The 17,637-nt window shown below is 65.9% G+C and overlaps 1 protein-coding gene across 1 annotated transcript; it reads left to right on the top strand.

Annotated features, from left to right (window-relative positions):
* Nucleotides 1-4,809: 4,809 nt before the first annotated feature.
* CD81 (CD81 molecule) lies at nt 4,810-17,585 on the top strand. Its single transcript, XM_037047802.1, has 8 exons — nt 4,810-5,083; nt 12,824-12,938; nt 14,757-14,854; nt 15,574-15,648; nt 15,904-16,008; nt 16,379-16,477; nt 16,890-16,976; nt 17,052-17,585. The coding sequence occupies exons 1-8, from the start codon at nt 5,018-5,020 to the stop codon at nt 17,112-17,114; spliced, it is 708 nt and encodes a 235-aa protein (XP_036903697.1). The 5' UTR covers nt 4,810-5,017; the 3' UTR covers nt 17,115-17,585.
* The last annotated feature ends 52 nt before the right edge of the window (nt 17,586-17,637 follow it).

Raw genomic sequence — 17,637 nt, 5'->3', positions numbered from 1 at the left:
CCGGCCCATCGCCCAATGCGCCCAGTCGTTTCCCTGGGCTTTGAGTGGGATTCTTAGCATTTCCTACGCACGGTGTCATGTCCTGTGGGAACAGAGAGAATTCACGTCTTCCTTCCGGGACGGGTGCCTTCTTCTTTCTTCTTGCCCACGGGCCCCGGCCAGGACCCCCAGGAGGATGCTGAGTGAGCTGTGAGGGGCGGTCGGGCCTCCTTCCTCATCGGGCCGGTGGGACCACCAGGCCGGCACATCGGGAGTGACGTCGGCAGGCGGCTTTTTGTGGCTGGAAGGAGTGCCCTTCAGTGATGGGGCACTGTGACTTTCGCCATGACCCCGTGCTGGGTTTCGTCGCAAACTTGTCCTGCTTCTCCCAAGATGCTCCTGGAACGTGCTGTGTCTGTTCCAGTGACATGGGGCGCACCTCCACTGTCTTTCGGGCATTCAAGTCATCCTTCCCCAAAAAAGTGCATCGCGGCCGCCTGGGGCCTGCCTCTGACTCTGGGCGACCCGTGGAGAAGAGGGAAGCAGGTTCCCCCCGGTGGTGTTCCTGGCCTCACCAGCCTGTCATTCATGTGGTCTTGGTTGGTTTTCNTGATGGGGCACTGTGACTTTCGCCATGACCCCGTGCTGGGTTTCGTCGCAAACTTGTCCTGCTTCTCCCAAGATGCTCCTGGAACGTGCTGTGTCTGTTCCAGTGACATGGGGCGCACCTCCACTGTCTTTCGGGCATTCAAGTCATCCTTCCCCAAAAAAGTGCATCGCGGCCGCCTGGGGCCTGCCTCTGACTCTGGGCAACCCGTGGAGAAGAGGGAAGCAGGTTCCCCCCGGTGGCGTTCCTGGCCTCACCAGCCTGTCATTCATGTGGTCGTGGTTGGTTTTCCCAGGAAATGGGGCTCCGTGGTCCCCCAGAGTGTGGCCCCGGAAGCGCGGTGAGTCCCCAGTGCTCAGCACTGTGCCAGGCAGCCGCTCAGTCCAGCCAGCTCCAAGGAGGCAGGGGCGTCTGCCTCTAGTGGGCCAGGCCCACTCTGGGCCCCCCATGCTCCGGGCCGCCCAGCCCTCCCGAACACCCCACTGCAGGTGGGGACTGAGGAACCAGCCCGAGGCCACCAGGTGGGGAAGACTCAGAGCCAGACCCAGCAGGGCAGCTGGCCCGACCTTGCCTCCCATCATCAGCCCCACTGGACCTCCGACCTGGGCAGAGGCACAAGAGGGTGCCCCACCCCAGCCTGGGACAGGCAGGCCCCTCCTTCTCTAAGGCAGCCCAGCTGGGTCTTTGTCTGAGCGGCTCCTCAGGCGGGGGTGGGGTGAGCTGAGGCTCCGCCTTCGGCCCCCAAGGGAGCCTTCCTCGGGACTCGCCCGGTCACAGCAGCACTCGGTCGCTGGTGCCTGTGATGCTCAGTGTCGACGGGACTGGCCCCTGGGTGCCCAGATGGAACAGCAGCATCCGTGGGCAGCCCCAGGTGAGGTCAGCATCTGAGTGGGTGGGCCTAGTGAGCAGGCAGCCCACCCCGAGATGGGTGGGGACTCTGCCAGACCACGAGGCCTGAGCAGCACTGAAGGTGGAGGAAGGAGGAATTCTCCCTTCTCCCTGCCCGCCCCCCCCCTTGAGCTGGGACACGTGCTTTTCTCCAGCCTCCCCTCTGGGATGCCCACCTCGGGCTCCCTGGCTCTGGGGTCTCGGGATTGGAACTAAACCACCCCCGCTCACTTCCTCCCAGGGTCTCTGGCTTACAGGTGGCAGGAGCTGGGACTTCGGGGCTCCCTAATCGCCATGACAGTATGTAGTATGTAACACGCATCTCCTGCTGGTTCGGCCCCTCTGGAGAGACCTGACAGGTGCCTGGCGGGTCCCTTCTGTCCTGGCCAGGTCAGCTGGTGGGCCACAGGGCCACGCCCTTCAGAAGGGGTCCACGGGACGGCCCGCTTGTGCCCTGACCTTTGTGCCTGTGAGTGCGGGTCCCCTGGGGGGCCGAGGCTGCCCCTTGAGTCCCCGTTCAGGCCCCGGCTTCCCTGTAAAACCCTCCCATCACTCCCACCGCCACTGCGGTCAGAGGGGGCTCCACGCGGGCCTCCCCACACCCGCCCAGCCTTGGCATCTAGCCCTCTGCCCCTGCCGCACCCAAGCTCCTGCCCCCCGGCTTCCTCTCCGCTTCTCCGCCCTGCACCCCTGTACCCAGCAAGCAGGGCTGGCTCCCTGAGAGCCCACCGAAGATGCCTCCAAGCGCCCCCACAGGGGTGGGGGGAGTGCCCCCCTCGCTCCAGGATGTTTTGTCAAGCATCCTGGGAATTCTCCCTTTCCAGAAACGAGGAGACATGATGGACATCGGTCACTGTCACCAGGGCTCAAGGCCCGTGAGGGAAGGGTCCTGGGTGACCAGGGCCCACAGCCAGCACCGGGACAGTGCCCAGCACCAGGCAGGCAGGTACTGAAGAGCCAACTGCTGAGTGAAGCACAGCGCAGGCCGTCAGGAGAGGCCCAGCTGGCTGGTGCGACCTGCATGGGGGGACAGGGACCCAGGACACAGGCCGCCAGGACACAGCGCGAGGCCCTGCCCTGGCCCCACTTGCCCAGGGTGGGCTCCATGTCCCCTCCCCCTTCGCCGAGGGCCCAGGGAAGGCCACTCTCTGAGGGAGGATCCCACCCACACCCTTGGCAGGAAATGTCCTGTGACTGTGGGAGACGGGGAGTGGGGGTGGTGGGGGGCAGGGCACCCAGCACATCTGAGAGCGTTTCCTGCCACCCAAGGCCCGTTCTGCCTCCTGTTCAACAAAAAGATCCCCAGCCAACTCCCAAGTGGAGACTTACATTACTCTTTTCCTTTCTAAAAGATTGTATTTATTTATTTTTGAAGAGAGGGGAAAGGAGGGAGAAAGAGAGGGAGAGAAACATCGATCGGTCACCTCTCCTACGTGCCCCGACTGGGGACCTGGCGGGCAGCCTGGGCGTGTGCCCTGACCGGCGGGGGTCGGAGCCCTCAACCTTTTGCTTGGAGGTGGGACGATGCCCAACCCCCTAAGCCACCCAGGTCAGGGCTTACGGTACTCTCACTACAGTGTTGCCCGGACGTGCACCAACGGAACACGGAGCATCAACGTGGTCCTGGAGCTCCTTCAGGAGTGGGCCGCCGCCACCGCAGACTTCAAAATGGGCCGAGGGTGCTTCGGAACCAGCGGGGTGCAGTTGGGCACGATGGGGCCACTCTGCCTGGCGCGGCTCCTCAGGTTTAAACCGCAGTGAGCTGGGCCGGAAACCCCAGTTCTCGGCGGTGGCAGAGCTGGCCACATTTCCAGTGCTCCATATCATGTCCGTGTCTTTGGCGGAGTGTCACCAGGCCACCAGCCGGCTGTCATCAGGGGCCTGGCCCCTGAGCCGCAGCAGGAGTGTGCGGCCGGCCTCCTGCACAAAGCGCACAGGATCGGGAGGTTCCCCTACGGTTGGCGTGGCTTCCTAGGCACTTCGCACTGGCCCAGGGGATGCCCAGGCAGCGCCCTTTCCGAACAGACCCCTCTGACAGCAGCAGGACTGGGGTTCAGCTACCTAGAACCGCGTCCCACAGGCCCCAGCCTTGTCACCCACCCAGAGTCCCCTCCTGGTAGCAAGGTGAGCAGAGCGCTCTGCTCTCTTGGCGGGGCCCTTGCTGGAGCATCACCCCTTCCAGGGAGCCTCCGTGGGTTAGTCCGAGCTGCCCGAGGGAGGACTGGGGGAGTGTGGAGAGCAGGACGGTGAAATGGTGCTGGTCCCGTCAGGACAACAGAGTCTGTAAAACAAAGCAGAGTTGCCTGTGCCGACCAGGCCAGCTGCCGGTCGGCCACGACTCTTGTTCGAGAGGGAGACAGACCTAAGCCCCTCTACAGGCTTCTGGAAGGGAGACACACCGAAGACACCCACACGCGTGACCAGAGCAGGCGAGCTCTGCAGAGCGGGCTCCCAGGGAGATCCCCCACACGCCCTCGGGGTCCCGAGGCACTCACTCATGGAGAGACCCAGAAGCGTGGAGCCCACCACTCTCAAGGCATAACGGACGGAGGCAGGCTGCAGACCACCACTGAGACAGATGGCCGAGCCCCACACCCCAGAGGGCTGCACCATCCCACGCTGGTCTCCCTCGCCATCAGCCGCCCCAGGCTCTGCCCTGCTGGACGGACGACTTCGCCTGCCCTGCTGCCCACCTGGCTCAGGAGGCCCTTCCCTGCAAGACGCTGACGACTCCCTGCCCACCGTGCTGGCTCCGGGACCTGCAGACTGAGGCTCTGGGGCGCTATCCGTTATCCCCAGTTCTCTCATGTTCCGTTATTCCCGCCCGTTTCGAAGTGGTTGGTGTGGTTGTGAGGTGAGTACGGATGCGGGTTAAATCCGCATTCATAAAACCTGAGTGAACCTGCGTCCATAAAGGCCGAGTGGACGGCGCAGTCACCTGTGCTGGCGCCCCGTTATCCCTCCCTCCTGCTGGGCCCTGTAGGACTGTGGTCCCTAAAGCCGGGATCAGACTTCGAGCGGGAGGATGGCTCGCTTGCTTACAGAAAAGACAGTGTCTCGAACAAACGCTGGCGACAGGGAGAGCTGGGAAGTTTCTTCCCTGGGCTTCCTGGCTGCCGGCCTGTCCCCGGGCGCACTCCCTCCGGGACTCGGGGGGTGCCCAGCGCCGCGCGGCCCAGCGCCGCGCGCACCGGGGCCTGGCGTCCTCCCGGCCCCAAGACCTCGAGGCGCGCCTGCGGTGCCGCAGGGCGGCCGCGCCGCGGCGGGCGGCCGGGCCGGGGGCGGGGCCTCCGGGGGCGGGGCCTCGGCGCCGTATAAACAGCGGGGCCGGCGCGCGCGCCCTAGCAGAGAGCGAGCGCCCAGCGGCCGCAGCGGCGACCTCAGGTGTCCAGGAGCCCCGCGACACTCGTCTCCGAGTCCCCCGCGCCTCCCGCGTCCCTTGGCTGTTGCCCCTGCTCCCGGCCGCTCGCCAGGCCCCCAAGACCCAGCGCCCCGCCGCCCAGGACCTGTCCGCGCCCCGCAGGCCCCGCCGCCCGCGCCGCCATGGGGGTGGAGGGCTGCACCAAGTGCATCAAGTACCTGCTCTTCGTCTTCAATTTCGTCTTCTGGGTGAGCCCCGGGCGTGGGGGGAAGCGGGGAGGGGCGCCCTCAGAGCCCGCAGGCCGCGCGCCCCGCTAGGCCCCTCCGAAGGGGCGCAGTGGAGCCGCCAAGTTGTGGGGCCACCTGTGCGTGCTGGGCGCGGGGCAGGGGGTCCTAGCGGGGCAGGCCGCGGCGTGGAGGTCGTCCGGGCTGCGGCGCTCCTTAACGCCGGGGCACTGCGGGGCCTGCGAACCTGGTTTGGGGGGCCGTGGTCGTCCTGACCCGGAGCTCCGCGGCTGGGCCGGGGCGTTTCGGGGCCTCGGGTCTGTTCCCGCTTAGTGATGGCGGAGGGTGCGGTGGGTGTGAGCTCGGAGCTTCCTACCCTGCTCACTCGACCTGCTGGCTGGTGTTTCTGCGACCACCCCGCCTCGCGGGGACGGGATGGGGGGGCTCGGGGGCGGGGCTCCCGGCGTCCCGCCCCATGAGCTCATCTGGGCCGCCGCCCCTGGGTGGGCGGCCTAGTCCTGTGGTGGGTGCACTCTCGGTCTGATTGGGATCGTCTTGGGGACCGTCCACCCTATTCTTGGCCCAGTCCAACTCGCCCCGCAGTCAGCTCTCGCCGCCCTGGGGATCGTTTGCGGGGTGGGGGTGGGGGGATCTAGGCTTACTGGGCCTGGCGTGGCTTGTGTGCTGGGGTGTTGGCACCATGGTGGCCCCAGTTCGTAGGGGTCAGTCCCCTGCCCTCCTCACCCAGACTGAGATTCCAGCCCGGCCTCGCCCTGGGGAGCAACGGTGGCCCTTCCAGTTGGCACAGGGCAGGTGTCCCTGAGCTCCGGGGTCCTGAGTCTGGCCTTAGGTATCCACTGTGGGACGAAGCGCTGACCAGATGGTCGTGTCTGCGGGCACAGGGTCTTCCAGCTGCCAGCCAGAACGTCTGTTTCATGCCCTGGGTCCTAATTGCTGGCCAGTACCTGGGGGGGTTACTTTGTTTTCACTTCCTGTCAGTGTTGGAGTTGGGCAGGAAGTGGAGGAACCGGGAGTGGTGGGTGGGCACCGTCTCCTGACGTGCCCTGCTTCCCCTGGGCACCCTCCCAGGCCCCTCCATACCCTGGGCTGCTCACTGCTCCTCACGTAGGACCAGGACACCCGTGGGTGGACCGTGCATTTCTCAAGTGGACGATAGCGGGGCAAACTTTTAAAATGGCCCCCGGAGCAAGTATGTGGGGTGGGGACATCTGCTCGGCATCTGGACAGCCAGGACCTGGGAGGTTCCCAGGCAGTGAGAGGTCTGGTGGAGAGGACCGGATGGACCGAACTCTAGTGGGGGTGGTATGGGGGTGTCCCATCAACCTGGGGGTGGACCAGGCGTACCCCAGGCAGCAGCCGGGGCCTTTGCTGGAGGCACGGTGTTGTCGTGGACTTAGTGTGCACCTGTTTTGGCCCTGGCAAACAGTAGAGGTCAAGGGGTCCCCCAGACACCCCTCTGTGGCCCCTGTGCCTGGGTGGGAGGATGAGTGCTTTGTCCGGGAAGTGGAGGTGGATGATGGGCGCGGGAAGGGGATTTCTCCTGGAGGGAGTTGATACTGTGTCATCCTTCCGTCTGCCCCATGGGGGGTGGTCTCCAGGGTACCCACCACCTGCGGAGCTCAGCTGGGCGAGCCTGGTAGTTTCCCGGGCAGCTAGGGTGGAGGCCAACGCATCCCAGGGGGCATTCTTTATTGAAACTTAAGGAAATGTTTCCAAGGCCGCTCCCCTCCTGGGCCCGCCCAGCTACTGAGTGCCCTGTCTGTCCACAGTTTCTGCCCCTGTCCACAGTCACTGTAGCCCCACCCACCACCCACTCTGGGTCACCCCTGCACTGGGGGGGGTACAGAGCCGAGCCATGTGGACCTGCATGGAGACCCCACCCCACGGCTCCAGTCCTGGGCCTCAGCTTCCTGTCCTCGAAAGTGGAGTTCTCCGAGTCCTGTCTCCAGGAGTTGTTGGAGAATTAGCTCACGCACAGAGGCCTGGCTGGGGAGGGGCGCTGAGCTCAGGAAATGGAGGAGGGGCCTGGGGCAGGGGCTTCAGGCCCTGGGTGGAGGGAAGCTCCCAGGGCTCAACTGAGCCCCTTGGCCAAAGCACAGGCCAGAGGACAGCACACAGTGTCTGGGTGCTGAACGTGCCTGGGTTCACTTCAGGGGCAGGGAGGCTGCCCGGAGGACCCTTGGGCCGCCCAAGGGCCTGCCCAGACCCTGGCCCCCGGCGGCACCCACTCAGCCACCACCTGCTCAGCGGCTCCCGGGCCAGCCAGGTGCCCCCGGCTGTGAGGCAGGGACAGGGTGGGAGGCCCAGCATCAGCCCCACCTGAGCAGGGTTCACTGCCAAACAGCGGTAGGAATCCTTCCCGTCGGGGAGGCCAGGGGCCGCCTGGCAGAGGCGGCTGGAACCTGAGCTCCCTGCCAGGGCAGATCAGGGGCAGCGGGGCGCCCATCCCGCCCACCTCCCGCCACCCCGGCCCCCAGCCGGCCATCTGCTGCAGGCCGCCGCCCCCCCCACCCCGAGATGGGTTGGAGCCCTCTCCTTGGGCGCTGCCCCGAGAGCCCTGGGGTGCCACTGGGCCTTTTGGGGAGAGGGACAGTGAGTGTCCCTGCCTGGGACTGGCCGTTCTGTGCCGAATGCAACCGGTGGCTGCCTTCCAGAGGCCGGGCGGCCAGACCTGGCTGAGGGGGAAACCCTACTAACTGGCATTTAATTTTTGCTTCTAGACAGCGCATGACTGTCACAGTTCTGTCACCTTCCGTCCCGGAGAGAGGATGTGGCCCTGGAAGGCTCAGGGGGTGGGGGGGCATGGATTTCCTGTGCCCCAGTTTCAGCTGGCGGGCGGGTGAGTGGGCCCCCCCCCAGTGCTCCCAGGCGGCTGGCTGTGGGGCTGTGCTGTGGGGCTGTGCTGTGGGGCTGTGCGGGTGCAGAGAGGAGGTCCCTGGGCTGGGTGGGGGGCGGGCCTCAGCAAGGGGGTCTGCGCAGCAGCCCAGGGGCCATCGTTCTGGCCCGGCACCCCGGGGTCCAGGCCAGACACTGAGCAGCCGGGTGGCTGTCAGCCCTGGAGATGTCGCCTGCCCCTCGGCTGGCTCTTCATCCTGCACAGAACACGGGGCTCACCTGGAATCGGCGGGCTCGGGCCCAGCCCCGCTCCTGAGTTGCTCTGAGGGACCAGCAGAATGTGGTTGGAGCCCACATGTTTCCAGAGGCTTCCGGACTTCTCAGTCCTCCCCGCTCCCCACATACACGCTTCATCCTTGGGAGTCCCCCAGTGGGCCCTCAGACGGGTGGCGAGCCCGAGGGGTTGGTGGCTGGAGCCCCCATCCTAAGCTGATAGGGGGCCAAGAGCCCAAGTGTATGGGGCCCTGAAACAGCCCAGAGGCCTGGTGAGCGGAGACCTGCCCTGCCCTCTTCCCTAAAGCCGGGCACCACCTCTGACTTCGGAAGTCACGGGGCAAGTTGGCTGTTGTCCAGAAGGCGAAGGGTAGGAAGCCAGGGCTGGCCCGCAGTGCGAGCGCCCCTGGCGCCTGGTGCCGCCCCCCCACCCTGGTGGGCCTCGGGGCCATGCCTGATGGCGCCTCAGAAGCTGTGTCTCCTGTGCCGCTGCCCGTGAGTGGCCACCAGCCCCTGGCAGTGGGTGTGCAGGCCCAGGCTGAGACCCTGGGGGCGGAGACGCGGGGTGCACCTGTGGGCCGAGACAGAGGGCCCCACCAGGCCAGTCCGCGGCACCTTCCCCACCGAGGGCTCACAGCTGCCGCTCTGCTCCAGTCAGGGAGCTCGGCCCCCGCCCTGGAGACAGACAAGACAGCCTTCGCCCTCAGCACGGTCACAGCTCTGCTCCCAAGAAGTAGCTGTCCCCTCCAGCAAACGGCACCAGGCCAGGCCACCCTTTTTGCCTGGTCCTGGGGCCTGGCCATTATCACTGTAAAGGTCACTGGGACATCTGTGTCCAGGTGCCCCACTGCAGAGCCCGAAGGGGTAGGTTAGGGCCACCCATAGCAGACACCTTTCAGCCCCTGGGTGGGTTTGGGGTGGGGGAGCAGGCCACTTCCTGCCCCCCCTGCCTGTGGCATGGATGGCAGACCCAGGGTGCCGGGCCCTGTCCCCTGTCCCCTGTCCCCTGAGAGGGGCTGGGGTGCTCAGGGACCTGCATTCATTTCTTGGTGGAAAGTGGCATTTGGGTTCCCTAGCCAGTGGTGCCCCGGAGGGCGGGGCCTGGCCCCCAGCCCCCACACGAATTCTGAGAGGACTTGCTGGGTGGCTTCCTGAGACCAAGGGGCAAGAGGCGTCCCTGCCCTCCCCAGGCACACCCTTTCTGCTGCTCCGGGTCCTGGGGCTGCTGCCCATGGCCGGGATGCCCGAGGTGGGCCCTGGGTCACCCAGGGAGCAGTCTGGCCCTGTCCCCACCATGGGGCAAAGGTGAGGGTCAGCCTGCAAGGCCCTCTCCACCCCCCCTCCACCCCCCATCCCCCATCCCATCTGGAAAGCGTCCCTGCCATGGCTGACTTACTCCGGCGTCTGCAGGGGCATGTCCGGCCTCACTTCCTGCCTCTGGCCTTCCCGACCCTGCCGGGCACGGTCTCTAGGCTCCCGGGTCCTCCCCAAGGCCACTTTCCCAGGCAGCGTGTGCACCCCTTTCGGTAGCGGGTGAGCTTGGCCCAGGGTGCAGGCCTTGAGGGCAGCCCTCCCCGCTGGGGCCCAGGGCCGGAGACCGGCCGTCCTGTGCGGGGGGGCTCTCCTGCTGCCCGTGGGGTGCACGGGCAGGACTTGGGGTGATGAGCGTGCCTGCCCGGTGTGGGGCGCCCCCTTCTGCCTGGGCCCTTGCAGAGGGTGGGACCCCTTTGCACCCAGAAGAAACACGTGCCCCTAAAACCCTCTCGGCTTAGAAGCTCGGTGACAGGTGTGGGGTCTTCTTTTTCAAGTTTTATTTGACATCAGCGACGCACACCTAAGATGCACAGCTTGTTAAGTTTTGAGACAGGTAGATACCCATAAAGCCGTCCCTCCACTCCCGACCGTGGGCACCCTGTCCACCCTGAAGTGTCCCTGGGCCCGTGGCCCTCCTGCTCCCACCCCCATCGCCACAACCACCTCGCGCTTCTGTCTGCGCAGCCGTGGGGTTTCTCCCGGGGGGGGGGGGCTTCCTCTCTGGACGCTCTGGAGGCAGCCAGGTGTGGCCTCACCGGGTCCTCTTTCTTGCCGGCGGGGAGCCACAGTGTGGCTGCACCCCTGTCAGTTTTGTTCACACACCCAGTCCCCTGTGGGGGGTGGGGGGGCACCTGGGCTGGCCCCAGTTTCAGGCTGTTTCCTGGAAGCCGTGGGGACAGATGTCTGGGGAGAAACCTGGGGGGATTCCCTGCAGCGAGGGGGTAGCTTTAGCTTCTGAACTGCACCCCTCCTCGGTAGCCCTGGGTTGGTCCTCATCACATGGCCCCTCTCGGGGTGCAGGGGGGCCCACAGAGGCTCAGCTGCATGTCCCCAGGGACTGGTGGCGATGCTGAGCGGCCTCTCACGTGGTCATTTGCCCTCCTGCCTCTGAGATACCCATGCAGATCTTTCGTTTTTTTCGGAAAATTGGGCTGTTTCCTTTTGAGCTTTGAAAGTTCTTTGTGAACTTCAGATACACGTCATTCCTCAGCCACTTGCAAGCCCTCCAGCAGGCTTTTTTCTGTGTGTCCTGTTTTGGGGCCCCACCCACCTCACCCCACGCTGAGGCTAGGGGTTCTGGGCCCTGTGGGTCCCCCCCCCCTCGCCCTCTGCTCTGTGTGGTGGCGGGTCTTGCAGGCCCAGGGTGACCCAGGAAGGGGCACTTCATCTAAGTTCCCCCTGCCCTGGAGGCAGGGTGGGGCCACCAGGAATCCAGAGGAGCCTTCTCCACCCCGTGACGGCCTGTGATCCCAGCAGGAGCACTGCAGGTGGGGACCGTGTGTCCCTAGGCTTGTCCCCTCCACTCCTGGGGTGAGGGGCTGCCGCCCAGGAAAGGTGGCGGGCGGTCCCAGTGCAGCTGGGCGTTGCTCTATACTCTGCTGCCGGGAAGCAGAGGCCCACTCGGAAGGGCTCCCGCCCCGCTCTGTCAGTGGGGGGTCGGGGGGGGCCTCACGGAGCTGTAGTCCGGACGACAGTTTCGAAATGGAGAAGTGATGTTTCCAGGCCAGAGTTACCACGGCCTCCCCTGGAACCGCAGCTGGCAGCCACTCGGAGCGGCCAGGGCTCCAGGGCACCTGCCCTGCCCGTGTCCCTCGGGCCCTCCCTCAGGGTGGCAGGTGCCAGACTGCAGGGACGGGATGCTAGGTGCCCGGGGCCCTGTCCTTTTCGAAGCAGGCAGGGCTGGCAAGCTGGGGAAGGGAACTGGACCTGTAGGTGCACTGGAGGACCATGAAGGGTAGGGAGAGCTTCGCAGCCATGGTTGCCTCCCCTGCGCCAGACCAGGGCCCTGTTGGGCTCTGAGAGAGGGGGCTGAGGGCCCAGGCCCCAGCCAGTGAGGGTGGCGGGTGCAGGGACCTCTGGGGTGACGGCAGCTCCCCCTTGGGGTGGGAGCCCAGCTGCTGTGGGGTGCGGTGTGCGCCCAGCTGAGCCCAGGGCCGAGGATCCCAGCTCCCAGCCCCTCCCGGCCTCTGCTGCTGCCTCAGTTTCACCTGCCTGGGGGTCCCTGGGGCTGCTTGGGGCTTTCCTCTGGGTGGCTCCTGGCGCTGGGCCTGAGCCCCGAATGGGGGGGTGTGCCCCCAGGCCTCCACCCATCACCCCCTGCGGCCCCTCTCCGTGGCCATGGCACCATTTCTCCAGGTCTGTTCTGGGTTTCTCTTCCCCAGCAGACGTGCAGCTGTGGGTCTGTGGGGTCAGTGGCCCGGGGCAGAGGGGACCTTCAGCCCGCACCCCTGATGCAGCTCTGGGAGCAGAGGCCTCCTCGTGGGCACTCAGGGCTGGGGTGGCCCGGGCTCCGAGGGCAGCGGGGCGCTGCCTTGTTTGTCTGGGGTGTTCACGTGTCTGGGCAGGCGCAGGCCTGGCCAGGCCCGGTCCTGGCTCGTCAGGCTCCACGAGGGGCCCTCCTTCCTGCGCCGGTGGCCCAGGGCAGCCTCCCGCTCGGCCTGGTTGTCTATTCCAAGCACCGCGACTTCCTTCCTCAGGCAGCAGCTGCCCTTCCAGGGCGGACACGGCTTCGTCCCCACTTCATCCGTCCCCCCACCCTCACCCAGCAGCCTCCCCTTCTCTGCACTGGTCTCCACCAGCCCTGCCCGGGCGGTGCCACCAAACCCCCACCCCCCTTCTGGCAGCAGACTTGGAGTCTCCACCCACCACAGGGCTCCTGAGGGTGCTCAGGGTCTTCTGTGGCTTCTGGCCAGATCTAGCAAATAGAAAAGCAGTGCATGCACCTGAACTTGAGCTTCAGGTGAACACCAAGCACACTTTCGGCATTAAGTGTGCCTGCCCCGTGCAGTCTCTGGGACACACTTGTACCCAGGAGCGTTCGTTGTTCGTCTGAAATGCAGGTTCAGCCGGGCCTCCCGCACCCTGCCTGGTAGCCTGTCCTGGAGCTTTCTGAAGTGGCCGGTGGGCACTGGCAGCCGGAGGGTCCCCCTCACCTGGGCTCTCCCAGGTCGTCTCTAACACCAGGGCAGCAAAGCAGGCGTCCAGAGGCGGAGGGTGGCCCTTGGGCCGTCTCCGTGCCCCGTGTCCATGCGCCGTGTCCCAGCCTGCCCTGGCACCATGGTGCTGGGTGCCGCGGGTGACATTTTCCTGTCCTCTCCCCAGCTGGCCGGAGGCGTGATCCTGGGCGTGGCCCTCTGGCTCCGCCATGACCCCCAGACCACCAACCTGCTCTACCTGGAGCTCGGAAGCAAGCCCGCACCCAACACCTTCTACGTGGGTGAGCTCACCGGGGGTCTGACAGGAGCTCAGGGAGGCCGCAGACAGGCGGTCGGGGGGCTTCCACGAGGAGGTGGGGCCCACGTGGGCTGGCTGGGCACCTGGGTGTGGTGTGGGCCACGGGAGTCGGGGAACTCCCTGGGCCTGTGGGGTCAGGTCAGCCTGGGGGAGGCGCTGGGGCCTGGGTGCCCCCACCCCTAGGTGGTCCAGTGCCTGGCTCCTGGGACAGGCTGAAAGTGTGAGGAAGGTGTGGCTTGTTGCCCCCCATCTCTGGGGGCGGAGCCAGGACCAGAGGGCAGCAACTGAGTCGGGGAACTATGTCTGGCCACGGGTATTTTGGGGAAGGCTCCCAGGCTGGGTGGGGTCGGATGCCTGGGCAGCCAGGCCAGCAGCTGAGGCTGCGGGAGCCTGACCAGAGTCTTGGGGGAAGGGGACTCCGGCCCCAGGAAGGAGGGTGGGGCCAGGGGACTCTGACCACCCACAGCCACACCCCACTGTCTCCTGAGGCTGCCTGTCAGCCCCCAGGGCACCAGCTGTGCCCCGTGGGCGTCTGTCAGGCTGGAGGATGGGGTTCCTGCGCCCAGCCCCCCAGGGCAGGGTGACCCCGGAGCAGGGCCAGCTGTGCGGAGCAGCACCCCCCTTCGGCAGGTCCCAGCCAGCAGGGGCGGGGCCTGGCCTGGCTGTCTGGTTGCAGGGGCAAGAGCAGGAGGCTTCTGCCCTTTAAAGGAATGGCCCATGGGCCCCGCCCTCGCCCCGCCCCCAGGGCCTACCTAGGGAGCGGGCGTGCAGCTCCGGGGCCAGGGCTGGGAGGGGCCAGAACGGCCCGGGGCTCCAGCTTGCTCAACCTCACCTAGCAACGCAGGGGTGGGTCCTCGGGAGTGGGGGTGTCAGGGCCTGAGCAGAGGGGCATGGGCCTGAGGGCTGTGGCCCCTCGGCAGGCCCGAGGGTGGACAGGGCAGGAAGTGTCCCTTTGGCCAGGTCCGCTCTGTGCTGCCCAAGGCTTTGGCCCCCTTCCCTGGGGCCGGCCTGGTGGCGGGTTGTGGGGGCGCTCTGCACTGCGAGCCGAGAGCTGACTTTGTAGCTCTGGAGGAGCTTGGGGCTGCCAGAGGCACTGGGGGCCCCTGGAGGGATACACAGGGACCATCGTCTGGGACAAGGGTGCCAGGAAGGGCAGCCTGGTCAGGCCAGAGCCTGGGCCCTTGGCGCCCCCTCCCTCCCCAGGTGGCCTGGCCACCCAGACCCCAGACCCCGGGCAGCCTTGTCCCGTGGGCTCTGCCTCCAGAGGGGGCCTCAGGCAGAGGGTGAGCCTCGCTCTCCAGTCCACGGAGCTGCTCCGAGCGGCCAGTCCCATCCCTGCCCACAAGTGGGTGCTGTGCACCACTGGTGGGGGGGCGGCAGAGGGTGCCCCAGGATCCCTAGGCTGCTGCCCTCCGCCCCACCCCCAGGCCAGCAGCTGGACCTTCCCCTCCATGTCACCAACACAGGGTGGTCCTTCCCAGCCCACCACGTCCCAGAAGCTTGTGGGAAGCAGAGTGGGGCAGCTTGCAGCAATGACCCAGGGAGAGATGGTCCTCACAGAGCTCTGAGGCCCCCCGCGCCCCCGTCCTCTGAGCACTTGCCCAGGTGCCAGCCTGTTCCCTGAAGACAGAGGGAACCGGAGCACTGGGATAACTCCCTCCGTCGGCGGGCATCCGGCCCCTCCCTGGGCAGCAGTGTGTGTGTGTGCAGCTGGCTGGGGAGAGTCCTGGGGTGGGGGGGAACGGCCCCAGATGTCCCTGGCCAGTTGGTCACTGAGGTGCCGTGGCCCCGCCCCCTGCAGGCATCTACATCCTCATTGCCGTGGGTGCTGTGATGATGTTCGTTGGGTTCCTGGGCTGCTACGGGGCCATTCAGGAGTCGCAGTGCCTCCTGGGAACGGTAGGTCCTAGCAGGGCAGACCCAGGGCTCGGGCATCGTCTGGGGGTGGTCAGGAGCTCCGGCGCCCCAGAGAGAGTCTGGCCCTGGGGCAGGGTCGCAGCAGCCCAGAGCCCTTTCCTAGAACGTCCGCCACCCCGCGTGGTCCTTCCATGCGGTTGGTCGCTGCTGTGTCCAGGACCTGAGTCCAAGTTCCAAAGTGGCTTTTTTTTTTAAAAAGCCCCAGGTGTAATAAATTAGGGAGTGCGTTCCCGACCCCAGGTGTCCCTGACTCGCCCCTATGGACATGAAGCCGGAGCCTGGCTGTGGCATCTGGGGCCTGGCCAGCCGGGAGGCAAGGGTTGTGGGGGCCTGTGCCAGTGTCTGTGGGGACACCCACGGTAACACTGAGGCACCCCCAGTAACCCCCTCCCCACCTGCTGAGCTCCGGCCACAGGCTCCCTCTTTGCTGCTCCGCCCTGCAGAGCTCAGGCCCTGGGGATGATGGGAACATCCGGCCAGGTCCTAGGCTTTGTGCCTCTTGGCTCCATGTGGCTCATCCCAGGCGGGATGTGGGTGGGTGGGAACCGCCAGCCACCCCCACACACCACCAGTTGGTCACCTGAGACACTGGTTTTCTGTGGAAGTGAAGCCCTAAGCTGCCCCCCTGGCCGGCCATCTCCGGCCTGCTCTGACCCCTCTCCTGTCCTCCCTGCTTGCCGGGACCGGGCTGGCCTTTCCAGTTCTTCACCTGCCTGGTCATCCTCTTTGCCTGCGAAGTGGCCGCCGGCATCTGGGGCTTTGTCAACAAGGACCAGGTGAGCCTGAGTTGGGCTGGCCCCAGCTTGGGGCAGGGACGAGTCAGGCTGCAGAATGCACTTTGGGGCTCCTGGGGCGGGCCTGGTGGGAAGGCCACAGAGGACTTTCTGGAGGAGGTGGCCTGGGGGCCAAGCGTGGGACACCGGGGATGGGAAGGCTGGGCCTGCCCTGGAAGCCACCCTTTTCCTGGAGAGCCTGGTGACAGCCCACCCTGCAGGACTGGTCCTCACTCGGTGGGCTGGGTCCCTCCCCAGATCGCTAAGGACGTGAAGCAGTTCTACGACCAGGCACTGCAGCAGGCTGTGATGGACGATGACGCCAACAATGCCAAGACCGTGGTGAAGACCTTCCATGAGACGGTGCGGGGGGGGGGGGGGGGGGGGGGGGTGCCGGGCGGCAGGGGGGAAGGGCATGGGGGGGCAGGGCCTAGCTGCTGTTCCATGGGGCCTCAGCTCAGACCTCAGGAGCAGGAGGGGCACTTGGGGCCTTGCAGCCCTGCTCCTCAGAGGCCCTGGGCTCCTCTGGGACATGTGGGCCCCTGGGGGAGCCAGATGGGCCACCTGGCCAGGGTTCAGGGTCTCTGAGCATGGCTCAGCTGGAGGGATAGACCCCGTGCCAGGACAGCCTCAGGCCTGTGTAGCTTGTTGGACATGTGTCCTAGGCCACCTGCCCTCAAGTGGTCTCCGTCATGCGTGTGGGGCTGACAGTGTGTGCCCTCCATCTTTGCAGCTCAGCTGCTGTGGCTCCAATGCGATGATGACACTGACCACCTCATTGTTCAAGAACAACCTGTGTCCCTCCAGCAACAACTTCTTGAGCAACTTTAAGGTGTGTGGCAGTGGGTGGGGTGGGCCCAGCCCAGCCCTCCTCCCTCCACAGGTCCTGGGTGGTGGCCGGCTGCCCAGGGGCTCTGGCTGGCACCAGCAGGCATGCTGGGTGGTGCTGTGGCCTGAGTCGGGATGCTCTGCCCAGGACCTGAGTTTTTCCAAGTGTCAGCCTGGTTCCTGACAAGGCAGCTCTCTGGGTCTGGCTGCCAGTGGGTATGGTGGGCACCCTGACCTCCAGGTCAGTGCCCATCTGGTGCTCTGTGGTCTGTGAGCACACAGCACGCTCCTCGTTCCTGCTTTCTCACACGGGTGTCAGATGAACCCGGGAGAGCCTGGGCCCTGTGCACCCCTCTTCTGCGGGTGGCCGGGGCTGGGACCAGCACCCATGACCACTCGCCGGCCGTGCCCTGCAGGAGGACTGCCACCAGAAGATCGATGACCTCTTCTCCGGGAAGCTGTACCTCATCGGCATCGCGGCCATCGTGGTCGCTGTGATCATGGTGAGTGGGCCAGCCAGGGCGTCTTCTCAGCCCCCGTGAGCCTCCGGGGCATGACGGGCCGCCCCCTCCCCGCAGATCTTCGAGATGATCCTGAGCATGGTGCTGTGCTGTGGCATCCGGAACAGCTCCGTGTACTGAGGCCTCGCCCTCGCGGGGCCGGGACCCTGCTGTGCTCGTGGAGAGACCCGGCCTTCCAGGAGGCGCCCTTCCCACCCGTGTATATGACTTCTGGTATTACTCTGCTACACTTATTAACCTTGTTACTTTGGAGGTTTTGTTTTTGTCCTGAAGCTCCCCCATTGCCTTTGGGGGCTGACGTCACCCGTAGGTGGCATGTGAGTGGGCCTTGGGGAGTGTGGGGCAGGGTCCCCTTTGCCTCTGCGGCCACTTGGGGGCTCTGCCTGCTCTGCTAGGGCTCTCCAGGCACCTTCCTCCCGCCCACTGGTCCCCATGGGCCACAAGGCGCACGCCTTTTTTTAATCCTTGTCCTGTCCAGCCACCTGCCTCTAGAGCCAGGTCCGTGAGCAGCCTCACACCTTCACTGCACCTGTCCTTTCTAACGCCTCACCTTTCATTGTAATTACATCTTGAGAATCATTCAATAAAGAAATTAAAACCAGGCATGCTGAGAAACCGTTGGTCCCCACCTGCGCCGCCGAGT

The sequence above is a fragment of the Sturnira hondurensis genome, unplaced genomic scaffold (assembly GCF_014824575.4).
Source record: "Sturnira hondurensis isolate 20B ecotype Veracruz unplaced genomic scaffold, ASM1482457v3 Scaffold0006383, whole genome shotgun sequence".
In the NCBI taxonomy this organism is placed as follows: Eukaryota; Metazoa; Chordata; class Mammalia; order Chiroptera; family Phyllostomidae; genus Sturnira; species Sturnira hondurensis.
This window is presented reverse-complemented; position numbering and strand designations above follow the sequence as displayed.